Raw genomic sequence first — 20,638 nt, forward strand, 5'->3', positions numbered from 1 at the left:
CCTAAAATACTTTACTAGTAAGTAAGAGAGAGACCCGAGTTCTATCCATCCTATAAAGAGTATTTCTGTACCTGATGTAATGTAATACTGGGGGTGTGCAGGTCAATAGCAGCCAGAGAAGGAATTCGAGATTCTGAAAGAATTTTGCTCTCTTTCTTTGTTAGCCTGGAATTTCGAGCTAGATAGAAATGACCATAAACACAGTGAAAATATTAGACATTTTGTTAGTTTTTAGTTTTTCACATTCTCTACTTGTTCCTCAGTATGTGCTTATTATAATAGGTATTTACATACTTAAATATGTAAAGCTAGTATGAATTTTTATTTTTAAATTGTTTATTTAACATACATTTTAAATAATCTAAACAGACTATACAAAGTAAAAGCATTATCAACACACCTATGCCTTCCAGTGCTCTTAGTTCGGGGAGATGATTATAGTTTAGTTCAGGCAAACGGACATCTGTCCTGGAGTATTCTCTTCTTTTCTTACTTGCCCAAAAGAGGGTTTTTTCACTAGAGACCTAATATCATCAACATAGTCAACAAAAAAGAATTAGTTTCAGGGTTAGCTAGGCTTTCCTTCTTCTGTAACTCCTATGTTCATATCCTAAAATTTGTGAAATTGAAGGTCTGTAATAAAAAATTTGAAGGACGTTAATAATACAAAAAAATTTCATCCAATTATTTCAAATGTCTTCCTTATTAAATTCGTTAAAATTGCTAACAAGTAGATAACTTGATTGCTATGAGTTTCTCCTTCTCCCTTTGCCAATTATCAGTGTGTAAGTCCCAGCAAGTAGTAAAAGGTTAAAAGATGGGCATTGATGCCCTGGTTCTTCAGGCCAGCAAGGTCGGGCCTTACAACACTTCCTAGGCTTTTCAGCAAATAGTTGCTGTTGTCTTCATAAATTTTGAACAGTTTATCTTCACATATATATCATATCTCCCCCTAGCTTATTTTTCACTTTCCCAGTATAATTTTGTTATTCATTTTTCTATATTTGTCCTTGTCTTGCTCCTCAGAGTTAGAATATAATAATATCTTCCTAGGAATACAATTTATTAAGTAAAGAATTATAACTTCAATTATTTTCCTGATCTTAGTACTATTATTTCACAGTTGATAAAGTCAGAAAAAATAGTGAGGAATAGCAGCAGCACTTCAATTCTGCATCCTTATGAATTTGACACTTTTCCAATATTTTTCATTCGAGAATCACAGAAAGCCTGTATTCATATGTATAATGAACTACATACATACAAACATATTTATAATGACATTAAGTTATTGAGGTTCCTTGATGCCTCAAACTTAATATTCTGTGAGTTATGCCATTCTGGCTACCAGAAAGTCTTCAAGAGTCCTGCAGTGAGCTTTTGAGTTTCTTTCTTTTGGATGTTTCTGCTTACTCTTTTCAAAGAACAAGCACTAAGGCTATTGGTTCAAGTTGGCTATAAAATAAAATGGTTAAAGAAAACTATATGTAAGTACAAAAAATAAAATTTAAAAATGAGTTTAAACTACCAGATTAACATATTCAAAGAGTGAAAATAAAACATATATAATATCTATATTATATAATATATATTTATTCACACATCAGAATGGGGGCATAAAACATGGGAGAGAGGTATTGATCTTTAACATACAAGTGGAAGAAAATCTAGGCTTAGCTCTGCTTGCATTAATTTTCGTTAAGGAAAGACTCCACTGGGTCTTCACCCTCCTAATCTTCACCTCCTCTCTTGATTACCTCTTCCAAAGAAGAATAAATTACCTCTTCCAAAGAAGAATAAATCAGATCTAAAATTATCAGCCAGCATTGATTATGCAATACCTGAAAGCAGGTTGATATCAGTTCTGGCAAAATGGTATCGAACCAGCTATTTTGAAAAGCCTTCCTGATTAAAATAATTTTCCAAAGCAAATCAAGATTTTAAAACACAAATATCCACAAAGAAACCAAAAAAGAAAGTACTATTGGCACAGAAATTATAAACTAAGAATAATTAAAAGAAAAACAAATACAATGTCCAAATCGTGAGAGAGATGAAAAGGCTGTATTTTTCAGCTCTGAAGATAGTGAGAGAAGTAGAGAAGGGAAATTTATCTCACACACACACACACACACACACACACACACACACACACACAAAATATTCCTTTGGGAATACATCCATACCTCCCTTTGTTGTGAAAAGCATTCATTCATTCAGTGTGGAATCTTTCCTTAATGAAAATTAATGCAAGCAGAGATAAGCCTAGACTTTCTTCGATTTGTAGGTTAAAGGTCAATACGTCTCTCCCATGTTTTATACCCCCCATTCTACGGTGTGAATAAATGTATTATTATAAGTATTTATTATGTGTTTTATTTTCACTCTTTGAATATGTTAATCTGGTAGTTTGAACTCATTTTTAAATTTTAGGCCAGCCCTGGTGGCTCACGCCTGTAATCCCAGCATTTTGGGAGGCCAAGGTGGGCAGATCACCTGAGGTCAGGAGTTCAAAACCAGCCTGGCCAATATGGAGAAACCCCGCCTCTACCAAAAATGCAAAAATTAGCTGGGTGTGGTGGCAGGTGCCTGTAATCCCACCTACTCAGGAGGCTGAGGCAGAAGAATCGCTCAAATCTGGGAGGCGGAGGTTGCAGTGAGCCAAGATCACGCCACTGCACTCCAGCCTGGGCAACAGAGTGAGATTCTGTCTCGAAAAAAAAAATTATTTTTTCTACTTGCATAGGAAGGAAAAGTACAGTGAGGAAAACAAAAGCACAAATCTCTGCCTTGGAATCTTACATTCTAGCTGGGGGAGACAGACAATATATAAATAAGAGTATATAGATGATGTCAGGTAAATGCAATGGAAAAAAAAATAAGCAAGGAGAAGGCATCGAACATAAAGGGAGGCATAATGAGTTACAAGACTTCACAATAAGGTTTCATGTGAGCAAAGGAAGAGAAAAAGCAAATCCATTGGGTTATCTGGGGGAAGAATGTTCCAAAGCAAAAGAAATAGCAAGTGCAAAAGCCCAAAGGTGGGAGTATGTCTGACTATGTTCCAGGAATAACAAGGAAATCAGTGTGGTAGAACAGATTGATGGAGAAAGAGTAGGTGGAGATGGGATAGAGGGTTGGTTGGAGTCAATCATGCAGGCACTTACAGACCCTGTAAGGACTTTGGCCTTTCCTCGGAGATAAGAAGCTAATGGAGGAAGTTGAGCAGAAGAATGATAAGGGTTTCACCTAACTTCAAAAGAGAAACATTCTGGAGGCCATGCTGAGAATAATAATGCTCCTTCCTGTGCTCTCTCTAAATACAATATGATACTATGCTTTAATTTGCTGATCCTCTAGATCACAAAGTCCTTGAAAAGAAAGATTGACTTATTTATCTCCAGTGTCTCACACATAATGACTGATAAATATTTATTATATAAATAAATAGAATCATTTCTTTCTTCTTTTTTTTTTTTTTTTTTTTTTTTGAGACAGGGTCTTGGTCTGTCACCCAGGCTGAGGTGCTGGGACACAATTACAGCCACAGCTTACCACTGTAGCCTCAACTTTCCAGGCTCAAGCAACCCACCCATCTTAGCCTCCCAAGTAGCTAGGACTACAGTCATGTGCCACCATACCCAGCTAACTTTTTAAAAATGTTTTTGTAGAGACAGGATCTTGCTATGTTGCTCAAGCTTGTCTCAAACTCCTGGGCTCAAACTATCCTCCCGCCTCGGCCTCCCAAAGTGCTGGGATTATAGATGTGTGCTACCGTCCCCAGCCAATAGAATACAGCCACCAAAAATCTGGTGTGGGTAAGATAAGACAATTTATCTTTTCATCTACTCTAAAAAAGAACTGACCAGCAATCATCAAGTTGAGAAAATTTACTATGTTACTAAAGAAAAAATAAAACAAGCCAGGCACAGATGGCTCACACCCGTAATCCCAGCACTTTGGGAGGCCAAGGCAGGTGGATCACGAGGTCAGGAGTTCGAGACCAGCCTGGCCAAGATGGTGAAACCCTGTCTCTACTAAAAATACAAAAATTAGCTGGGTGCGGTGGCAGGCACCTGTAATCCCAGCTACTCAGGAGGCTGAGGTAGGAGAATCACTTGAACCCAGGAGGTGGAGGTTACAGTGAGCCAAGATCATGCCACCGCACTGTAGCCTGGGCGACAGAGCAAGACTCCATGGAAAAAAAAAAAAAAAAGAAAAAAGAGAGGAAGGAAGGAAGGAAGGAGTTTTCAGACTTATAAAATTTAAACTTTCAGAATTTCACATTTATGACTATGATGGGCTGGGATAATATATGCACAATTAAGGTTTCACTTTATGTGTATCCAAATAAAATTCTCAATTCTTCACTATCATATTTAATTTTAATAAAAGTCTAGAGCTGACTGGTGTTTGCTCTTCTACTACTGAGAACTGCTTACTTACTAATGTGGTCACATTAATGTTATAAATGCCTGATGGGGAATGCCTGTTCGGTTTAACAAATGGAATAGAACACTTCTTAGTTTTCTCATCCACTCTGTAACAACAAAAAAAATGTTTTTAAGTTAGAACCAGCAATAATTATTTTTTCAAGCACAAAACCAAATGACACAGCACCAACTAACAAGCAGTTTAACCAGAATGTAATGTCTATTCTCAAATATACAATGCACATAAATCTGGTGAAACATTCTATTCTTTAACACTACCCTCATGCCTCCCACCAGCCCCCAACTCCTACCAAATACATTACCCTCCTTTCAGCAAAATTCCCAAATGGAGCTTCCTTACACTACTACAGGCTCACAGCCACACCATGCAGCAGCAACCACTCAAAAATTATCTCTTTTAGTATGACAACCTGCTTTCACATTATTAGACTATATAGCTGTAGATTCTCTTCACCTTAAGCAATAAAACCCTACTTTCTCAGGACTTTGGTGAATTGTTTTGATCAAATGCTAATAATTTTCATCACATAGCCAAAAAGTCTTTTGAAACAGCTACCTGACAAGAATGAATAGCATCCAGAATTCTGAGAATAAAAACAATGTGGATGAATTGACAAACCCTTGCAATTTGCAAATATATCCTTAAACAATTTTTTGGTCTTATTTTGCTAATTCATACCTGTAACCCTGAATTGGTATAGTCGCAGTCCCCATTCCAGAATTAATGCCGGGAGCAACTGCAGAAAGATTGTGTGTAAGTGGGGGAATTGCCACGCTTGGATTCCTTGTGTGGTCCACGCTGACATTGCTGCAGTCTTTGAGGCTTGTTGAAGGCACTATTTTGTTGTGACTTGTCCTACTGTCATGGAGACAGCTGGCATTTGAAGCTCTACTGCCTTTTTCAGCTTTTTCTCCATCAATTTTTGAGCCTTTTATTTTAAATAGTTTACAATCCTTAATTTTGGGATCAGCATTGGTATCCTGATCATTAATAAAAATATTAATAAGGTTAATGATCTGAAGAGAATGAAAATTTACCTCTTCTTATAAAGTACTTGTCAACTAGAGCAGAATATCATAAGTATCACCTTTTTGAAACCATTTTCTTTATTCTTCCTAGGGGATTAAAATTAAAGCCAGATTCTTATTCAGATAGTTATTGGGAAAATACAAAAAGAATGGAAATGCAATTCACACAGCTCACTCAGACACACACACACACATACACACACATCAGTGGAAAAACTCATGGAAGAGGAATCAAGAATGCCACTTTTGTTCTTACATATTCAGAGTCAGGGAACACAAAACTGATAACTCTTTCTTCTTTTGGTGTACTTGATATAAGTGGATTGGTGGTGGATTTGAATTACCTTTTCAAGAACAGATCCTGGGTAGTTTACCAAGAAAAGCAAACCTAACTTAAGTATCCAAATCTCACTTTTCAAATTTTTACTTCATATAAATTTCTACAGACAATATTTTTCACTCGTATCCTTTAAGAAAGATAAGTGGGGTGAGGGTTGTTTGTTCCGTGTGTCTGTGTGTGTATGTGTGCATGAAAACACATATCTAGATGTTCTTGGATGAATGTGATTTAAGCACTGTTGCACAGTCTGGCACATAACAGGTACTCAAAACATGATATGTTTTCCAAACAGGTAATATCTATTGAGGAGATACATTTTTACAACTAAACTACAAGTTAACAATTTGCTCACTGCTCAGAAAACTTTTTTCAAAATCATATTTTTTCTCAAAAAATTAAAAAAAATAAGTATATTAACTTTAAATGTGAAACATGAACATTTACCTGTACCACAAGTGTTTTTCTTTCTTCACCTAAGGAATCATCTTTTTCTTTTTCCTTCTTTCTGTTTTGGGATTTTTTAGATAAAGAAACATTTCTGGCATCTTTCTGTACTTTTAATTGTAGTTCTTGGGAAAACCTACATAAAAATATAATAAAATAAAATTGTAAGACATGGATAAACCTACAAAAAAATTGACTTTCAAGATATTTACTTTTTAAAAATTGAATGTTAAACTAGTCTATATTATTAAAAATGAGAAAAATCCTGGCCTAGATCAGCAGTTTGGAAAGGGTGGTGTGTAGATCTTTGGGGATCCCTAAGAACATTCAGAAGGTTCACAAGGTCAATGCTATTATTTTAACATAAAGATGTTTGTCTTTCTCACCAGGTTAATGTGAAAGCAGTGGTGGATAAAACTGCTGACACCTTACCAAGAATAAAAGCAGCAAAACCAAAATGTACTAGCAGTCATTACTTTCTTGATAACCACACATTCTCAGTTGCTTTTTTTTTAAAAAAAAAAAAAAAGGCAGTCTTGCTTAAGAATGTCTCTGATGAATCAGCAAAAAGGTATTAACTTCATTAAAGCCAAACTCTTAAACGCATCCTTTTTTTTATGGTCTGTGTGACAAAATGAGAATATACGTAAAGCACCTCTGCTACAAACCGAAGCACTATGGTTGTCTTAAGAAAAATGCTTGCATAATTATTTGTGATACAAACTAAACTAGATATTTTTACTTGAAAGAAAGACTGACAGAAAAACTATGGTTATTAAGACTTTGGGTCTATGGGAAACATTTTCTTTTAACAAATAAACAAAGTGATCTTGTCACTTCAAGGAAAACTGAAATTATTGTGTCAATGATAAAATTCAAAATTTTATGCAAAAATTACAATTCTGTTAAACTTGTATCCACCACTGTGAGCTTAGCAGCTTCCCAAAACTCACAAACTTTTATGAGATAGAATGTAATTTTTGATGTTGTACAAGAAATATATCAATATTTTTAAGATCTGCGTAACTCAGCAAACTAATATTTTCCAAATGACTAAAGCATGATATTACAAAAGCGTGCATGGGTAAAAGATCCATTAAAAAGGCAAGACAGACAAATGGATTTTAATTTAACAAAGGAAGAAAAACTCAATGATATGGTTTCAGATTCCACAATGCAACCAGCCTTTAAGAAACTACCAGTGGGCCGGGCACGGTGGCTCATGCCTGTAATCCCATTACTTTGAGAGGCCCAGGCAGGCGGATCTCCTGAGGTCAGGAGTTCAAGACCAGCCTGACCAACATAGAGAAATCCCATCTCTACTAAAAACACAAAATTAGCCGGTTGTGGTGGCACATGCCTGTAATCCCAGCTACTCGGGAGGCTGAGGCAAGAGAATCGCTTGAACCCAGGAGGTAGAGGTTGCAGTGAGCCAAGATCGCACCACTGCACCCCAGCCTGGGCAACAAGAACAAAACTCCATCTCAAAAAAAAAAAAGAAACTACCACTGTCAAGTTTTGCTGTGGTATCAGAGTTTTGGTATAGAATCAAAGAATACCCACAATTATCTACTTAAGTGAGGCCAGAGTTTCTTCATATACTTCCACAAAAACAACATATCACAACTAATTGAGTACAGAAGCAAATAGGAAAACCTAGCTACCTTTTATTAAGCTACGTGTTACTGCCACTCATCTCACTATTCTTTGTTTCGTCAGCTGCACTGTTGCCAGCAGCTTGAGCAGCACAGAAGACCATGCCAGCAACTCTGGTACCCACAGGTTTGGCATATCAAGGTCTCCAACACATCAGCAGTGTCAGCAGTATCAAAGGACTTGGTGTGGTATGAGTTTGGCAGCAATAGGAGATGGCACTTTTATAACTACATCAGCATCTAAGATGATGGCATCACACAGTTGGTAGCAACATAGTGAATAGTGCCGCGATAAACATACGTGTGCATGTGTCTTTATAGCAGCATGATTTATAGTCCTTTGGGTATATACCCAGTAATGGGATGGATGGGTCAAATGGTATTTCTAGTTCTAGATCCCTGAGGAATCGCCACACTGACTTCCACAATGGTTGAATTAGTTTACAGTCCCACGAACAGTGTAAAAGTGTTCCTATTTCTCCACATCCTCTCCAGCACCTGTTGTTTCCTGACTTTTTAATGATTGCCATTCTAACTGGTGTGAGATGGTATCTCATTGTGGTTTTGATTTGCACTTCTCTGATGGCCAGTGATGGTGAGCATTTTTTCATGTGTTTTTTGGCTACATAAATGTCTTCTTTTGAGAAGTGTCTGTTCAACAAATGGAAGAACATTCTATGCTCATGGGTAGGAAGAATCAATATCGTGAAAATGGCCATACTGCCCAAGGTAATTTATAGATTCAATGCCATCCCCATCAAGCTACCAATGACTTTCTTCACAGAATTGGAAAAAACTACTTTAAAGTTCATATGGAACCAAAAAAGAGCCCGCATCGCCAAGTCACTCCTAAGCCAAAAGAACAAAGCTGGAGGCATCATGCTACCTGACTTCAAACTATACTACAAGGCTACAGTAACCAAAACAGCATGGTACTGGTACCAAAATAGAGATATAGATCAATGGAACAGAATAGAGCCCTCAGAAATAACGCCGCATATCTACAACTATCTGATCTTTGACAAACCTGACAAAAACAAGCAATGGGGAAAGGATTCCCTATTTAATAAATGGTGCTGGGAAAACTGGCTAGCCATATGTAGAAAGCTGAAACTGGATCCTTTCCTTACACCTTATACAAAAATCAATTCAAGATGGATTAAAGACTTAAACGTTACACCTAAAACCACAAAAACCCTAGAAGAAAACCTAGGCATTACCATTCAGGACATAGGCATGGGCAAGGACTTCATGTCTAAAACAGCAAAAGCAATGGCAACAAAAGCCAAATTGACAAATGTGATCTAATTAAACTAAAGAGCTTCTGCACAGCAAAAGAAACTACCATCAGAGTGAACAGGCAACCTACAAAATGGGAGAAAATTTTTGCAACCTACTCATCTGACAAAGGGCTAATATCCAGAATCTACAATGAACTCCAACAAATTTACAAGAAAAAAACAAACAACCCCATCAAAAAGTGGGCGAAGGACATGAGCAACATAGAAATCAATGACCTGACTGGTAGATGTCACCACAGGGAGACAGAAAGAAGAGCATAAAATGACTGCTTCATGAAAACCAAGAGCACTAATTTAGTAAATGTAGGAGACCACCCCTAGGAACTGCATTATTGCTAAGGGAATATGGGGGTAGAGTGGTACATATCTGAGATCCTGCAAAGTAGGTGGGAACAGAAATAAGAGAAGTGCTGTTTGTGACTATCGTGGAAGACTTACTTTAACCCTAGGTTGGTATGGCCTGAAAAACAAGGGTAAGTACTATACCTCTCAGCAAATCCATCCATTTGAAAGAAATCATGGTGTAGGAGCTCAGCACAGAAGGGTCTTTTGTCCGGGTCAATATGTAAGCATTTCTGAAAAATTAAGAACACTTAGAGTTCATATCAAGAAAAACTACCTACATTTAAATTTATAAATATAGAAAAAAAATCCTCTTTATAGTCAACGATTTTTTTTTTTTTAAGACAGGGTCTCACTCTGTCGCCCAGGCTAGAGTGCAGTGGTATGATCACTACTTAACCGCAGCCTTGACCTCTCTAGGCTCAGGTGATCCTTCCATCTCAGTCTCCTTAGTAGCTGGGACCACAGGTGCGCACCACCACACCCAGCTAATTTTTGTATTTTTTGTAGAGACAGGGTTTCGCCATGTTGCCCTGGCTGGTCTTGAACTCTGAGCTTAAGCTATCCACCCTCCTCAGCTTCCCAAAATGCTGGGATTACCAGCGCGATCCACCACTCTTGCCCGCCAATGAATTTTACACATCTATAATCAAGGATAAAGAATAAAGCACAAATCTAGACAATGACCATCAATGGTTGCTAGTATCACAAAAAGACCACCAAACATTCAATGTCTCTATATGGAAATACACAAACCTCCTATGAAGTAGTGTTGCCAAAAAATCAACCTGATTCTGATCAAGCTGTAGCTCTACTGTGAGTTTATAAGAAATACAGGACACAGAGGAACATGTATACTGCATTATGTAGAAAATTCTAAGGACAAACAACTTAGTTTCTTCAACAAATAAATTGCAAGGTTTAAACAAAAAAGAAAGAGATGAAGAGAAGCTTATAAATAAAGTTTTAAAAACATAGCGACCAATTGCAATCTATAGTCTTCATTTAGATCCTAATTCAAACTATGAAATGAAATTTTGTGAAAATTAATGAAACTTTAAACATCAATTAGATATTTTATGATAGTAAGAAATTATTTGGAATTTTTAAAACTTAAGGCTATTACAGAATGGAAAGGAAAGGATTTACCCTGTGCTTATCACTATGCTAGATGCTTTACAAAGATTATTTTATGTTATTTTACTTTATTGCAAAGTCTTGTTCTGATTCATTAAAACCCCTAACATGACAGTAAAAATAGAAGGGACTCAATAAGTAGCTTTAAATGAACAAGAAAAGTTCTCTGCATAACTGTGCTACTTATAAGTAAAATAATATGTCTTCGATTTGCTTCAAAATACTCCAAAAAAAGTTGAAGAGTGTAGATAAATTAAACAAGATTATCAAAAGGTTGATAATTGTGGAAACTAGATGATAAGTACATGAAGGTTTGTTATACAACTATTCTTTCTATTTTCTTTTCTGTTTGAAATTTTCCATAATAAAATGTTTTAAAAGTTTTATACGATTCTTTAAGGTATGATTAAAGTACACAAGTTGGACAATAGTTTTACCTTTATTCCCTTTATATCTCCTTACAGATAGATCATAAAGCTTGTACCAATTAAAAATATTTGCATCTGTTAGAAGATTATGTAAAAAACTGGAAATGTATTATTCTAAGAACTTGTTGTAATTAGTTACAAGCTTATTAAACGTCATCAGTTAAAGAACTAAAAAACAAAAAAAAAATGGGTAAATCTTATAGCCTAGTGTTTTAGAGGTACGTATTTGATCAATATTTAAACAATCTTAACTGACAAGAACTTTTTGAGCTAAAAATTCCCCAAAAAGCTCAACTTTTAGAGTTGATTCTCACTTGATAGAATGAAAACCTCTTTAACATCTTCCTTAATCAAATACAACAAAAAAGTATTGGCCATTTGTAAACTGGCTGCAGCCAATCCAGTGGCTAAGCAAAAACCCCTTTGACAATATCATACAGATCATGATCCTATGCCCTACATTTTATGTTTTTTTGTTTTGTTTTGTTTTGTTTGACACGGAGTCTCGCTCTGTTGCCCAGGCTGGAGTGCAGTGGCGCAATCTCAGCTCACTGAAACCTCCACCTCCCAGGTTCAAGCAATTCTCTGCCTCAGCTTTCCGAGTAGCTGGGGTTACAGGCACGTGCCACCACGCCCAGCTAATTTTTGTATTTTTAGTAGAGACGGGGTTTCACCATCTTGGCCAGGATGGTCTTGAACTCCTGACCTCATGATCCACCTGCCTCGGCCTCCCAAAGTGCTGGGATTACAGGCATGAGCCACCATGCCTGGCCATCCTATGCCCTACATTTTAATATTTTCCTACTTCTCTATCCTTTATTTATTTATTTATTTAAAGAGAGAGTTTCACTCTGTCACCCAGGATGGAGTGCAGTGGCGCGATCTCAGCTCACTGTAACCTCTGCCTCCTGGGTTCAAGTGATTCTCCTGTCTCAGCATCCCGAGTAGCTGGGATTACAGAAATGCGCCACCATGCTCAGCTAATTTTTTTGTATTTTTAATAGAGATGGGGTTTTGCCATGTTGGCCAGGCTGGTCTCCAACTCCTGACTTCAAGTGATCCACCTGCCTTAGCCTCCCAAAGTGCTGGGATTACAGGCATGAGCCACCGTGCCCAGACCCTTTTTATTTTCTTGTCCTACTTTTATTTTCTTTTCCGTGTAAACAAGGCTTGTATTTTAAATGTTAAACGTTAAAATCATACAGTGTTTTTATGTTTTTAATATGTTTTTCAATGAGGATGTTTTCACATTTACAAAATGCTAGATAACAATAAATGGTTTCTTAATGAGTTTTAAAACAGGTAAAATTTTCAGTCCTTTTTCTCTGAAGTTACCCCCATCAAATTATTTAAATTGTTTCTAAATGTACAAAAATTAAAATATTAGAGGAAATTGTTGACCTAAAAGATCAACTAGAGGCCAGGCGTGGTGGCTCATGCCTGTAATCCCAGCACTTTGGGAGGCCGAGGCGGGCGGATCACGAGGTCAGGAGATTGAGACCATCCTGGCTAACACAGTGAAACCCCGTTTCTACTAAAAATACAAAAAATTAGCCAGGCATGGTGGCGGGTGCCTGTAGTCCCAGCTACTAGGGAGGCTGAGGCGGGAGAATGGCGAAGCTTGCAGTGAGCTGAGATCACGCCACTGCACTCCAGCCTGTGTGACAGAGCGAGACTCCACCAAAAAAAAAAAAAAGATCAACTAGACAAGAAAAAAAAAAAAAAGTCTTGATAGTGCATAAATTCCCTGTCATAAAGTGTAAACAATAAGTATGATTACCTTTGCTAAATCTATCACCACTTCAGAGAGCTTAGGATAGCGTCTTTCAAGAGGTTCTCTTTCCTTGATTTCAGGCAACCTTACTCCAGCAAACACAGGATTTTTATAAAAAAGCTCCTGATGTCTTGGAATTAGATTACCTGGAAGTGAAAACAGCACATATCTCTGTTATTATACAACATGATAGAAATGGTGAAGAGACAGGTGGTGTGAAGTAGAGGAAATAGTGGAACACAGCTTATGGAGTTTGGGGCTCTCTCAACATGCAAAATTGACCAAAGACAATGCTGTTACTGTGGTGGTATATGGCAGTCTTAAGGAACATAGGAAAAGGACAGGTAAAAAATATTTTATAACTTTCCAGATATAAGTACCAGCACTTCATTTCTAACTAGAAAGCATAAAGTGCTGAATAAAACAATAAAAATATTAATAGTCATATGGACAGGATCTAATCTAGATAAATCAGTTCTACCCCTTTAAGAATTTAATATTTGGTCAACTGATTTTGTGCTTATCTTAAAGTCAGATTTGAGCACTTTATCTTTTTTCTCAACTTTAATATCTAGTTGAATGTAAAATATATCTGAAAATTCCACCGTAAGAAACCATTGTACTGCTTATTTAATTTCTAATCTGAAAACTTCAAATCAAATAGTTAAATTACCCCCAAGTATTTTCCCATTATTTCCATTTCTAAGCTCCATCTTCAAATATGAAGTTGATATTTCAACAAACGTAAGGTTTTGATAGTCCAGCTTTGAAATTCTGTCAAAAGCACTAATAGCAGAAGTCCAAATCTGTGGCAAGATTAAACCAACCTTGGAAATCTCTGCGTCTCTCCTCTTGAATGTGAAAGTAAGGACAGTAGTCATACTACACCAAATGCTTACCGACTCAAGAATAATAAATGATCATTGCATCCTCTCTATGTGTAATTAACTGTATGTAAAAGTACAGAGAAATGCACAACCTCTGCTCTTTTCCTCTGTCTTGAGGGGAAAGGGGAAGTGAGCGTGATTAAGAACATGCATCAGGGCCGGGCATGGTGGCTCACACCTGTAATCCCAGCACTTTGGGAGGCCGAGGCAGGAGAATCGTTTGAACCTGGGAGTCGGAGGTTGCAGTGAGCCAAGATCGCCACTGCACCCCAGCCTGGTGACAGAATGAGACTCCGTCTCAAAAAATAAAAAGGAACATGCATCAGATAGACCAATGCCAGACTGAAGGAAAAAATAAATTAAAACACACACATGGCTGGGCGCGGTGGCTCACGCCTGTAATCCTAGCACTTTGGGAGGCCAAGGTGGGCAGATCACCTGAAGTCAGGAGTTCGAGTCCAGACTGACCAACATGGAGAAACCCCATCTCTACTAAAAATACAAAATTAGCCGGGCATAGTGGCGCATGCCTGTAATCCCAGCTACTCGGGAGGCTGAGGCAGGAGAATCACTTGAACCCAGGACGCAGAGGTTGCAGTGAGCCGAGATTGCGCCATTGCACTCTAACCTGGGCAAGAAGAGCGAAACTCCATCTCAAAACACACACACACAGAGTTTTCCTATATGCTCCCTACCTTCACTTAAAACATATATAATCTTTAATGCAATAGCTTAAAAAATCACAAACACACAGGCACAAACAAATATGCAGAAAAATCTCTAAAATTTAAAACGCAGATGTGTAACCTTACCTAAACACATCATAATATGATATAGCTGATCAATATCAGAATCTCCAGGAAATAGGGGTTCCCCCATGAACATTTCAGTTACCAGACAACCAATGGCCCACACATCAACAGCCCTGAAAGAAAAGCAATGTGGTGAAAATCTGGCATCCTAATATGCTCCAAAACCCAAAACTTTTTGAGCACGGAGGTGATGCTCAAAGGAAATGCCAACCAGAGCATTTCAAATTTCAGATTCTCAGATTTGGCATGCTCCAATGGTATAATGCAAATATCCTGAAATCCAAAAAAAAAAAAACCCATCTGAAATCTGCAACACTTTTGGTCCCAAGCATTTAGGATAAGGAATACTCAACCTATAGTAAGCCTTAAATTACCCATGAAAAGATTTTTCCCTATTAAAGTTCTAACTCCCAATTTTGCATAAGTGAGCTTTCCAGAAACTTCAATCATGTGACATAAAAGGGAAATGCCTTCTGAAAAGCCAGAACAGTTATTATGTATACTTTATTCTGGAAATAAAACTCTCAGGCTCCATTTAGAGCCTATTCATTCTTTGTTTATGCATAACTCTAGCAAGCTTGACCAATCTATGCTATGCCATCGTACACTGAAAACAGCATACCAGAAGGAGGAGGTGGCTGCTAAGGACAAATACAGTAACAATGAAGAGAACTGAGGGATGATAGGGATAAATTTTTTTTTTTTTTTTTTTTTGAGACAGAATCTCACTCTGTCACCCAGGCTGGAGTGCAGTCACACAATCTCAGCTCACTGCAACCTCCACCTCCCAGGTTCAAGTGATTCTCCCGCCCCAGCCTCCCAAGTAGCTGGGATTACAGGTGCATGCCACCATGCCTGGCTAATTTTTGTATTTTTAGTAGAGATGGGGTTTCACCATGTTGGTCAGGCTGGTCTTGAACTCCTGACCTCATGATCCTCCTGCCTGGGCCTCCCAAAGTGCTGGGATTACAGGTGTGAGCCACCGTGCCCAGCCTAGGGATAAAAATTTTGAAACTATCTTAAAAATCAGTTACAAGAACTCAAAGAATATGCAAGCATCATTTGGCATAGGAACAACTACCTTAAAATGCTTAAGGTTATTGCTGAATTACAAAATGGCATAAAAATTCTAACATGGTAGCAAAATAAGAACTCAGTAATCAAGAAAATAATAAATAATGTTTAGTGTGCTCTGACAACAGAAATTGTAGAAAATATTTTAGAAAGATTTCAATCAAAAGCAGTAAAAGTTACAATCCTTTATTCTTTGAAGAATTCCCTTGTGAAGACAATTTATGTTTTAAAAACATTTTACTTAATTATATTCTGCCTCCACCCTTGCTTACTCCATCTTCCCCATTCCAACAATGTCACATTTAACCAATCAATGTTCACCTCTCTTTACAAGTGATAAATATATCTATTTCCGACCCACTGTTTAAAATAGACCACTTAATTTCCCCACCTCTAAAATAAGTATACTTGTTTCACAGGAATGTTTAAAGGGGAAGCACCAAAAATGATTACAAGTCACTTTATATAGCCCCTGAAACTCAAGCCTTCCTTTCAGTATTAGAGGGATCATTTACTATATCATAAACATATTTCACTATAGCAAGAAGCAAGAGTAAAAATCTACTCCTCCCCATTACTGATGTCTTACTTGCCATACTTGACGTCACCAACCAATAGTTCTGGAGCTCTGTACCATCGGGTTGCCACATAATCAGTATAAACCTCCCCAGGAGCTGCCAATGTTCGCGCAAATCCAAAATCGCATAGCTTGACAACGCCAGACTGGGAGACTAATATATTCTCTGGCTTTATATCTCTGTGTATGATCTAGACAAGAAGCAGAGTGTGACGGATGTTAAATAAAATTAATTATTTTGGGGCACCTGCTATGTGCATGGCATTGTATGTTGTCCCTATAAAGAATATAAACAAAAGCATAGAAAGTTGCTCCTAGCCCTAAACAACCTAGGACCTAGTTGGGCAAGAAAGAACATTTATACTTGAAATTTTATTTAAACAATCAAAAATATTGGATAAAATATATTTTCTCAAATTACTAAATCAACTGTTCAGTTAATGACTGCTCTCAAGACTAAGAGAGTAAAGCTATCATTGAAGCTGGGGCAGTCAGGGAAAATTTTGAAAGGGGTGGGCTCTAACATAGGTCTTTAATACTAAGTATGACCTAGATAAATAAAGAGAAAGAAGGGCAACCCAAGTGAATGTAACAAGGAGAGCAAGAATGCAAATGGGGATAGATAAGAGATTGTGGGAAAACTTTTTTTTTTTTTGAGACGGAGTCTCGCTCTGTCACCCAGGATGGAGTGCAGTGGCGCGATCTCAGCTCACTGCAAGCTCCACCTCCCGAGTTCATGCCATTCTCCTGCCTCAGCCAGTAGGTGGGACTACTGGCGCCTGCCACCATGGCCGGCTAATTTTTTGTATTTTTAGTAGAGACGGCGTTTCACCGTGTTAGCCAGGATGGTCTTGATCTCCTGACCTCGTGATCCGCCCGCCTCGGCCTCCCAAAGTGCTGAGATTACAGGCGTGAGCCACCGCGCCCGGGCCGAAAACTTTTTTTTTTTTAAGACATTGTCTTGCTTTCTTGTAGCCCGGGCTGGAGTGCAATGGCGTGATTTCGTCTCACTGCAACCTCCGCCTCCCGGGTTCAAGCGATTCTCCTGTCTCAGCCTCCTGAGTAGCTGAGATTACAGGCGCCTGCCACCATACCCAACCAATTTTTGTACTTTTAGTAGAGACAGGGTTTCACCATGTTGGCCAGGATGGTCTCAAACTCCTGACCTCAGGTGATCCACCTGCCTCGGCCTCCCAAAGTGCTGGGATTACAGGCATGAGCCACTGCGCCTGGCCAGAAAACCTTTTTTTCTAGAATATAGGTTGTATGAAGTGGAGGAGGAATATCTCAGCTGACATACTAGGAAGTGTGGCAAGACCCTGGGAAGCCATGGAAGTGATAGACAATGTGGTGTTTAAAATTGATGTTGGCCATAAATGAGCTAAATCAGAGAGGAAGACGAGAGGCAGGAAGAAGAGAAGTGGGACCAGTATGAGGTGATAAAGGTCTAACCTAGGTTGGTGCTCAGAGGAATGGGAAGGAGGAAATACAGTTTAGAAATACAATAAATCAAAACTCAATAGGCCGCACGCAGTGGCTCACGCCTGTAATCCCAACACTTTGGGAGGCCGAGGCAGGCAGATCACTTGAGGTCAGGAGTTCAAGACCAGCCTGGCCAACATGGTGAAACCCTGTCTCTACTAAAATACAAAAAAGTAGCTGGGCGTGCTGGCACGCGCTTGTAATCCCAGCTACTTGAGTGACTGAGGCAGGAGAATCGCTTGAACCTGGGAGGTGGAGGTTGCAGTGAGCCGAGATCACACCACTGTACTCCAGCCTGGGTGACAGAGTGAGACTCCATCTCAAAAAAAAAAAAAAAAAAAGAAAGAAATAGAATTTAGAAGAGTCATAGATATTTTGTTTGAACCTGAGAATTTAAAAGAACGGTGGTTTCATTTTCAAAATTAGAAAAGCCTAGAGAAAGTTAGTTTTAGTGGAATAATTAGTTTAGTTTTAATCATTGGACTTTTGGGTGGAATGCTGAGCACCCAAGCATAGACATTCATCAGGCAATTGGAAATGTAAAGAGTAAACAAAAACATCACTGATTAAAATTTCTAAAGGAGAGACTTTGTAAGAATAAAACAGGATGCTGATAGTCAGATAATATTTAAAAATCTGGCCAGGTGCAGTGGCTCACGCCTGTAATCCCAACACTTTGGGAGGTTCAGGCGGGTGGATCACGAGGTCAGGAGTTTGAGACCAGCCTGGCCAACATGGTGAAACCCCATCTCTAGTCAAAATACAAAAATTAGCCGGGCGCTGTGGCAGGCACCTGTAATCCCAGCTACTTGGGAGGCTCAGGCAGGAGAATCTCTTGAACCTAGGAGGGGGAAGGTTGCAGTGAGCCAAGATTACAACATTGCACTCCAGCCTGGGCGACAGAGACTCCATCTCAAAAAATATATATATATATATAAAATATCATATATATTATATATATAAAATATATATTATATATATTTAAAAATTTACAGCTAGGCAAAAGACATTATTAGGCCTAATTCTCTAATATAAGCAAATTGTATTTTGAAAACTAAAAAAGATAGATTTGTTTTAACTCTTTCAGAAGACCAGCATCCTAAATGGCAATCTGCCATTGCTGAGCATGTTGTATAGGCTACCAACTTTCATTACCCTAGATATCAGTGATGAGGGCACAGGTCCAGTGTTGTATAGGCTACCAACTTTCATTACCCTAGATATCAGTGATGAGGGCACAGACCACCTGTGCTGTGTTAGAAAGAGCTAAACTGGGGCTGGGCGCGGTGGCTCACACCTGTAATCCCAGCACTTTGGGAGACCGAGGCGGGTGGATCACGAGGTCAGGAGATCGAGACATCCTGGCTAATACAGTGAAACCCCATCTCTACCAAAAATACAAAAAATTAGCCAGGCATGGTGGTGGGCGCCTGTAGTCCCAGCTACTCGGGAGGCTGAGGCAGGGAGAATGGCGTGAATCTGGGAGGTAGAGCTTGCAGTGAGCCAAAATCGAGCCACTGCACTCCATCCTGGGCGACAGAACGAGCCTCCCTCTCAAAAAAAAAAAGAAAAAAGAAAAAAGAAAAAAAGAAAGAGCTAAACTGGGAGTCGGGAGACCTGGGTCTAGTGCCTGGTTTTCAGTACAGCCATAGACAACTCAATCTTTCTATTTTCTCAGCCCACAAATGAGATGGATAAAGTGCATGATCACCATGTTTCTTCCCAACTCTAATACCTTATAACTTATGGTAATATAATAGATTCTAAGTATAACCAAGATGATACGAGTTGAATTTTTCCTAAAATCCATCATTGCAGACTAGGGTGGCCAGAGAAAGTACTATGAAAAGGGTAGGCTCTGACATGGGTCTTTAATACTAGATATAACCTAAATAAATTATGATACCTAATAATTTCAGTAAAAAAAGTCGTTTAGGGTTCTACAAACCTCATAATGTTCTGTACTATTTGGGTCAAACTTCAATGGGCAGCAATCTTAAATTTGTTTTTAAATATGTTATTCAGTCTGGCTCATAAAGGATTAAAATCATATTTATATTTTAAAAAATTCAAGTGCTCACATATATAGATACATTTAAAAATGAATAATATATTTGAGAATAAATGTTTTCATTTTCTTAAAGTCAAGCATCTCATCCTTATGTGTACGTATATGTGTTTATATATATGTATGTATCTATGTATATACTTGTGTGTTTTATTCCAGCCACTACCATTGTTATCTGTCTACATTAAAAAGAGAAATGTTAACTGCCCAGAAAACAAAACCTTAAAATATACCTTTAATAATAATGGTAATAATAGCTGACACTTGAATATTTACGTGTCAGGCACTATTCTAAATGTTTTTCATGTTTTAACTTATTTTATTCTCACAATAACCCTAAGGATAGGTGCTTTAGCATCTCCATTTAACTAGGGGCTGAGAGTAAGGATTGGAGAAGAGGTACTAGGGTTTGAGAAGAGGGTAAGAAATCACAATCTAGAAGAGTTTAAGAGTAAATGGAGGTTGGGCACAGTGGCTCACGCCTGTAATCCCAGCACATTGGGAGGCCAAGGTGGGCCAATCACTTGAGGCCAGAAGTTCACCAGCCTGGCCAACATGACGAAACCCCATCTCTACTAAAAATACAAAAATTAGCCAGGCGTGATGGTGCACACCGGTAATCCCAGCTACTTGAGAGGCTGAGGCAGGAGAATCGCTTGAACCTAGGAGGCAGAGGTTGCAGTGAGCCAAGATTGCACCACTGCACTCTAGCATGGGTGACAGAGTGAGATTCTGCCTCAAAAAAAAAAAAAAAAAGAGTAAATGGACTAGAAGAAAAGTAGTATGTCAGGCAACACTAATAACACTAATGCTCCCTTGAGACAAGTGTTCATA

General features: G+C 38.3%; 1 protein-coding gene across 5 annotated transcripts in view; it reads right to left on the reverse strand.

Annotated features, from left to right (window-relative positions):
* The window catches only part of CDKL2 (cyclin dependent kinase like 2), a 54,398-nt gene that overhangs the window by 14,678 nt on the left and 19,082 nt on the right, over positions 1-20,638 (reverse strand). For 2 of the 5 annotated variants that reach the window (XM_054485766.2, XM_054485767.2), the window contains exons 4-12: positions 16,267-16,445; positions 14,604-14,716; positions 12,911-13,050; positions 9,710-9,798; positions 6,268-6,403; positions 5,134-5,435; positions 4,447-4,540; positions 401-524; positions 72-178 (exon numbers count right to left, since the gene is read on the reverse strand). In XM_054485766.2, coding sequence (XP_054341741.1) covers positions 72-178; positions 401-524; positions 4,447-4,540; positions 5,134-5,435; positions 6,268-6,403; positions 9,710-9,798; positions 12,911-13,050; positions 14,604-14,716; positions 16,267-16,445 — 1,284 coding nt within the window. Of the gene's footprint in view, positions 1-71; positions 179-400; positions 525-4,442; positions 4,541-5,133; positions 5,436-6,267; positions 6,404-9,709; positions 9,799-12,910; positions 13,051-14,603; positions 14,717-16,266; positions 16,446-20,638 lie in introns of those variants that run through there. The other 3 variants (XM_054485768.2, XM_054485769.2, XR_010126070.1) reach the window with 2 other exon arrangements.

Source organism: Pongo pygmaeus, chromosome 3 (assembly GCF_028885625.2).
Source record: "Pongo pygmaeus isolate AG05252 chromosome 3, NHGRI_mPonPyg2-v2.0_pri, whole genome shotgun sequence".
NCBI lineage: Eukaryota > Metazoa > Chordata > Mammalia > Primates > Hominidae > Pongo > Pongo pygmaeus.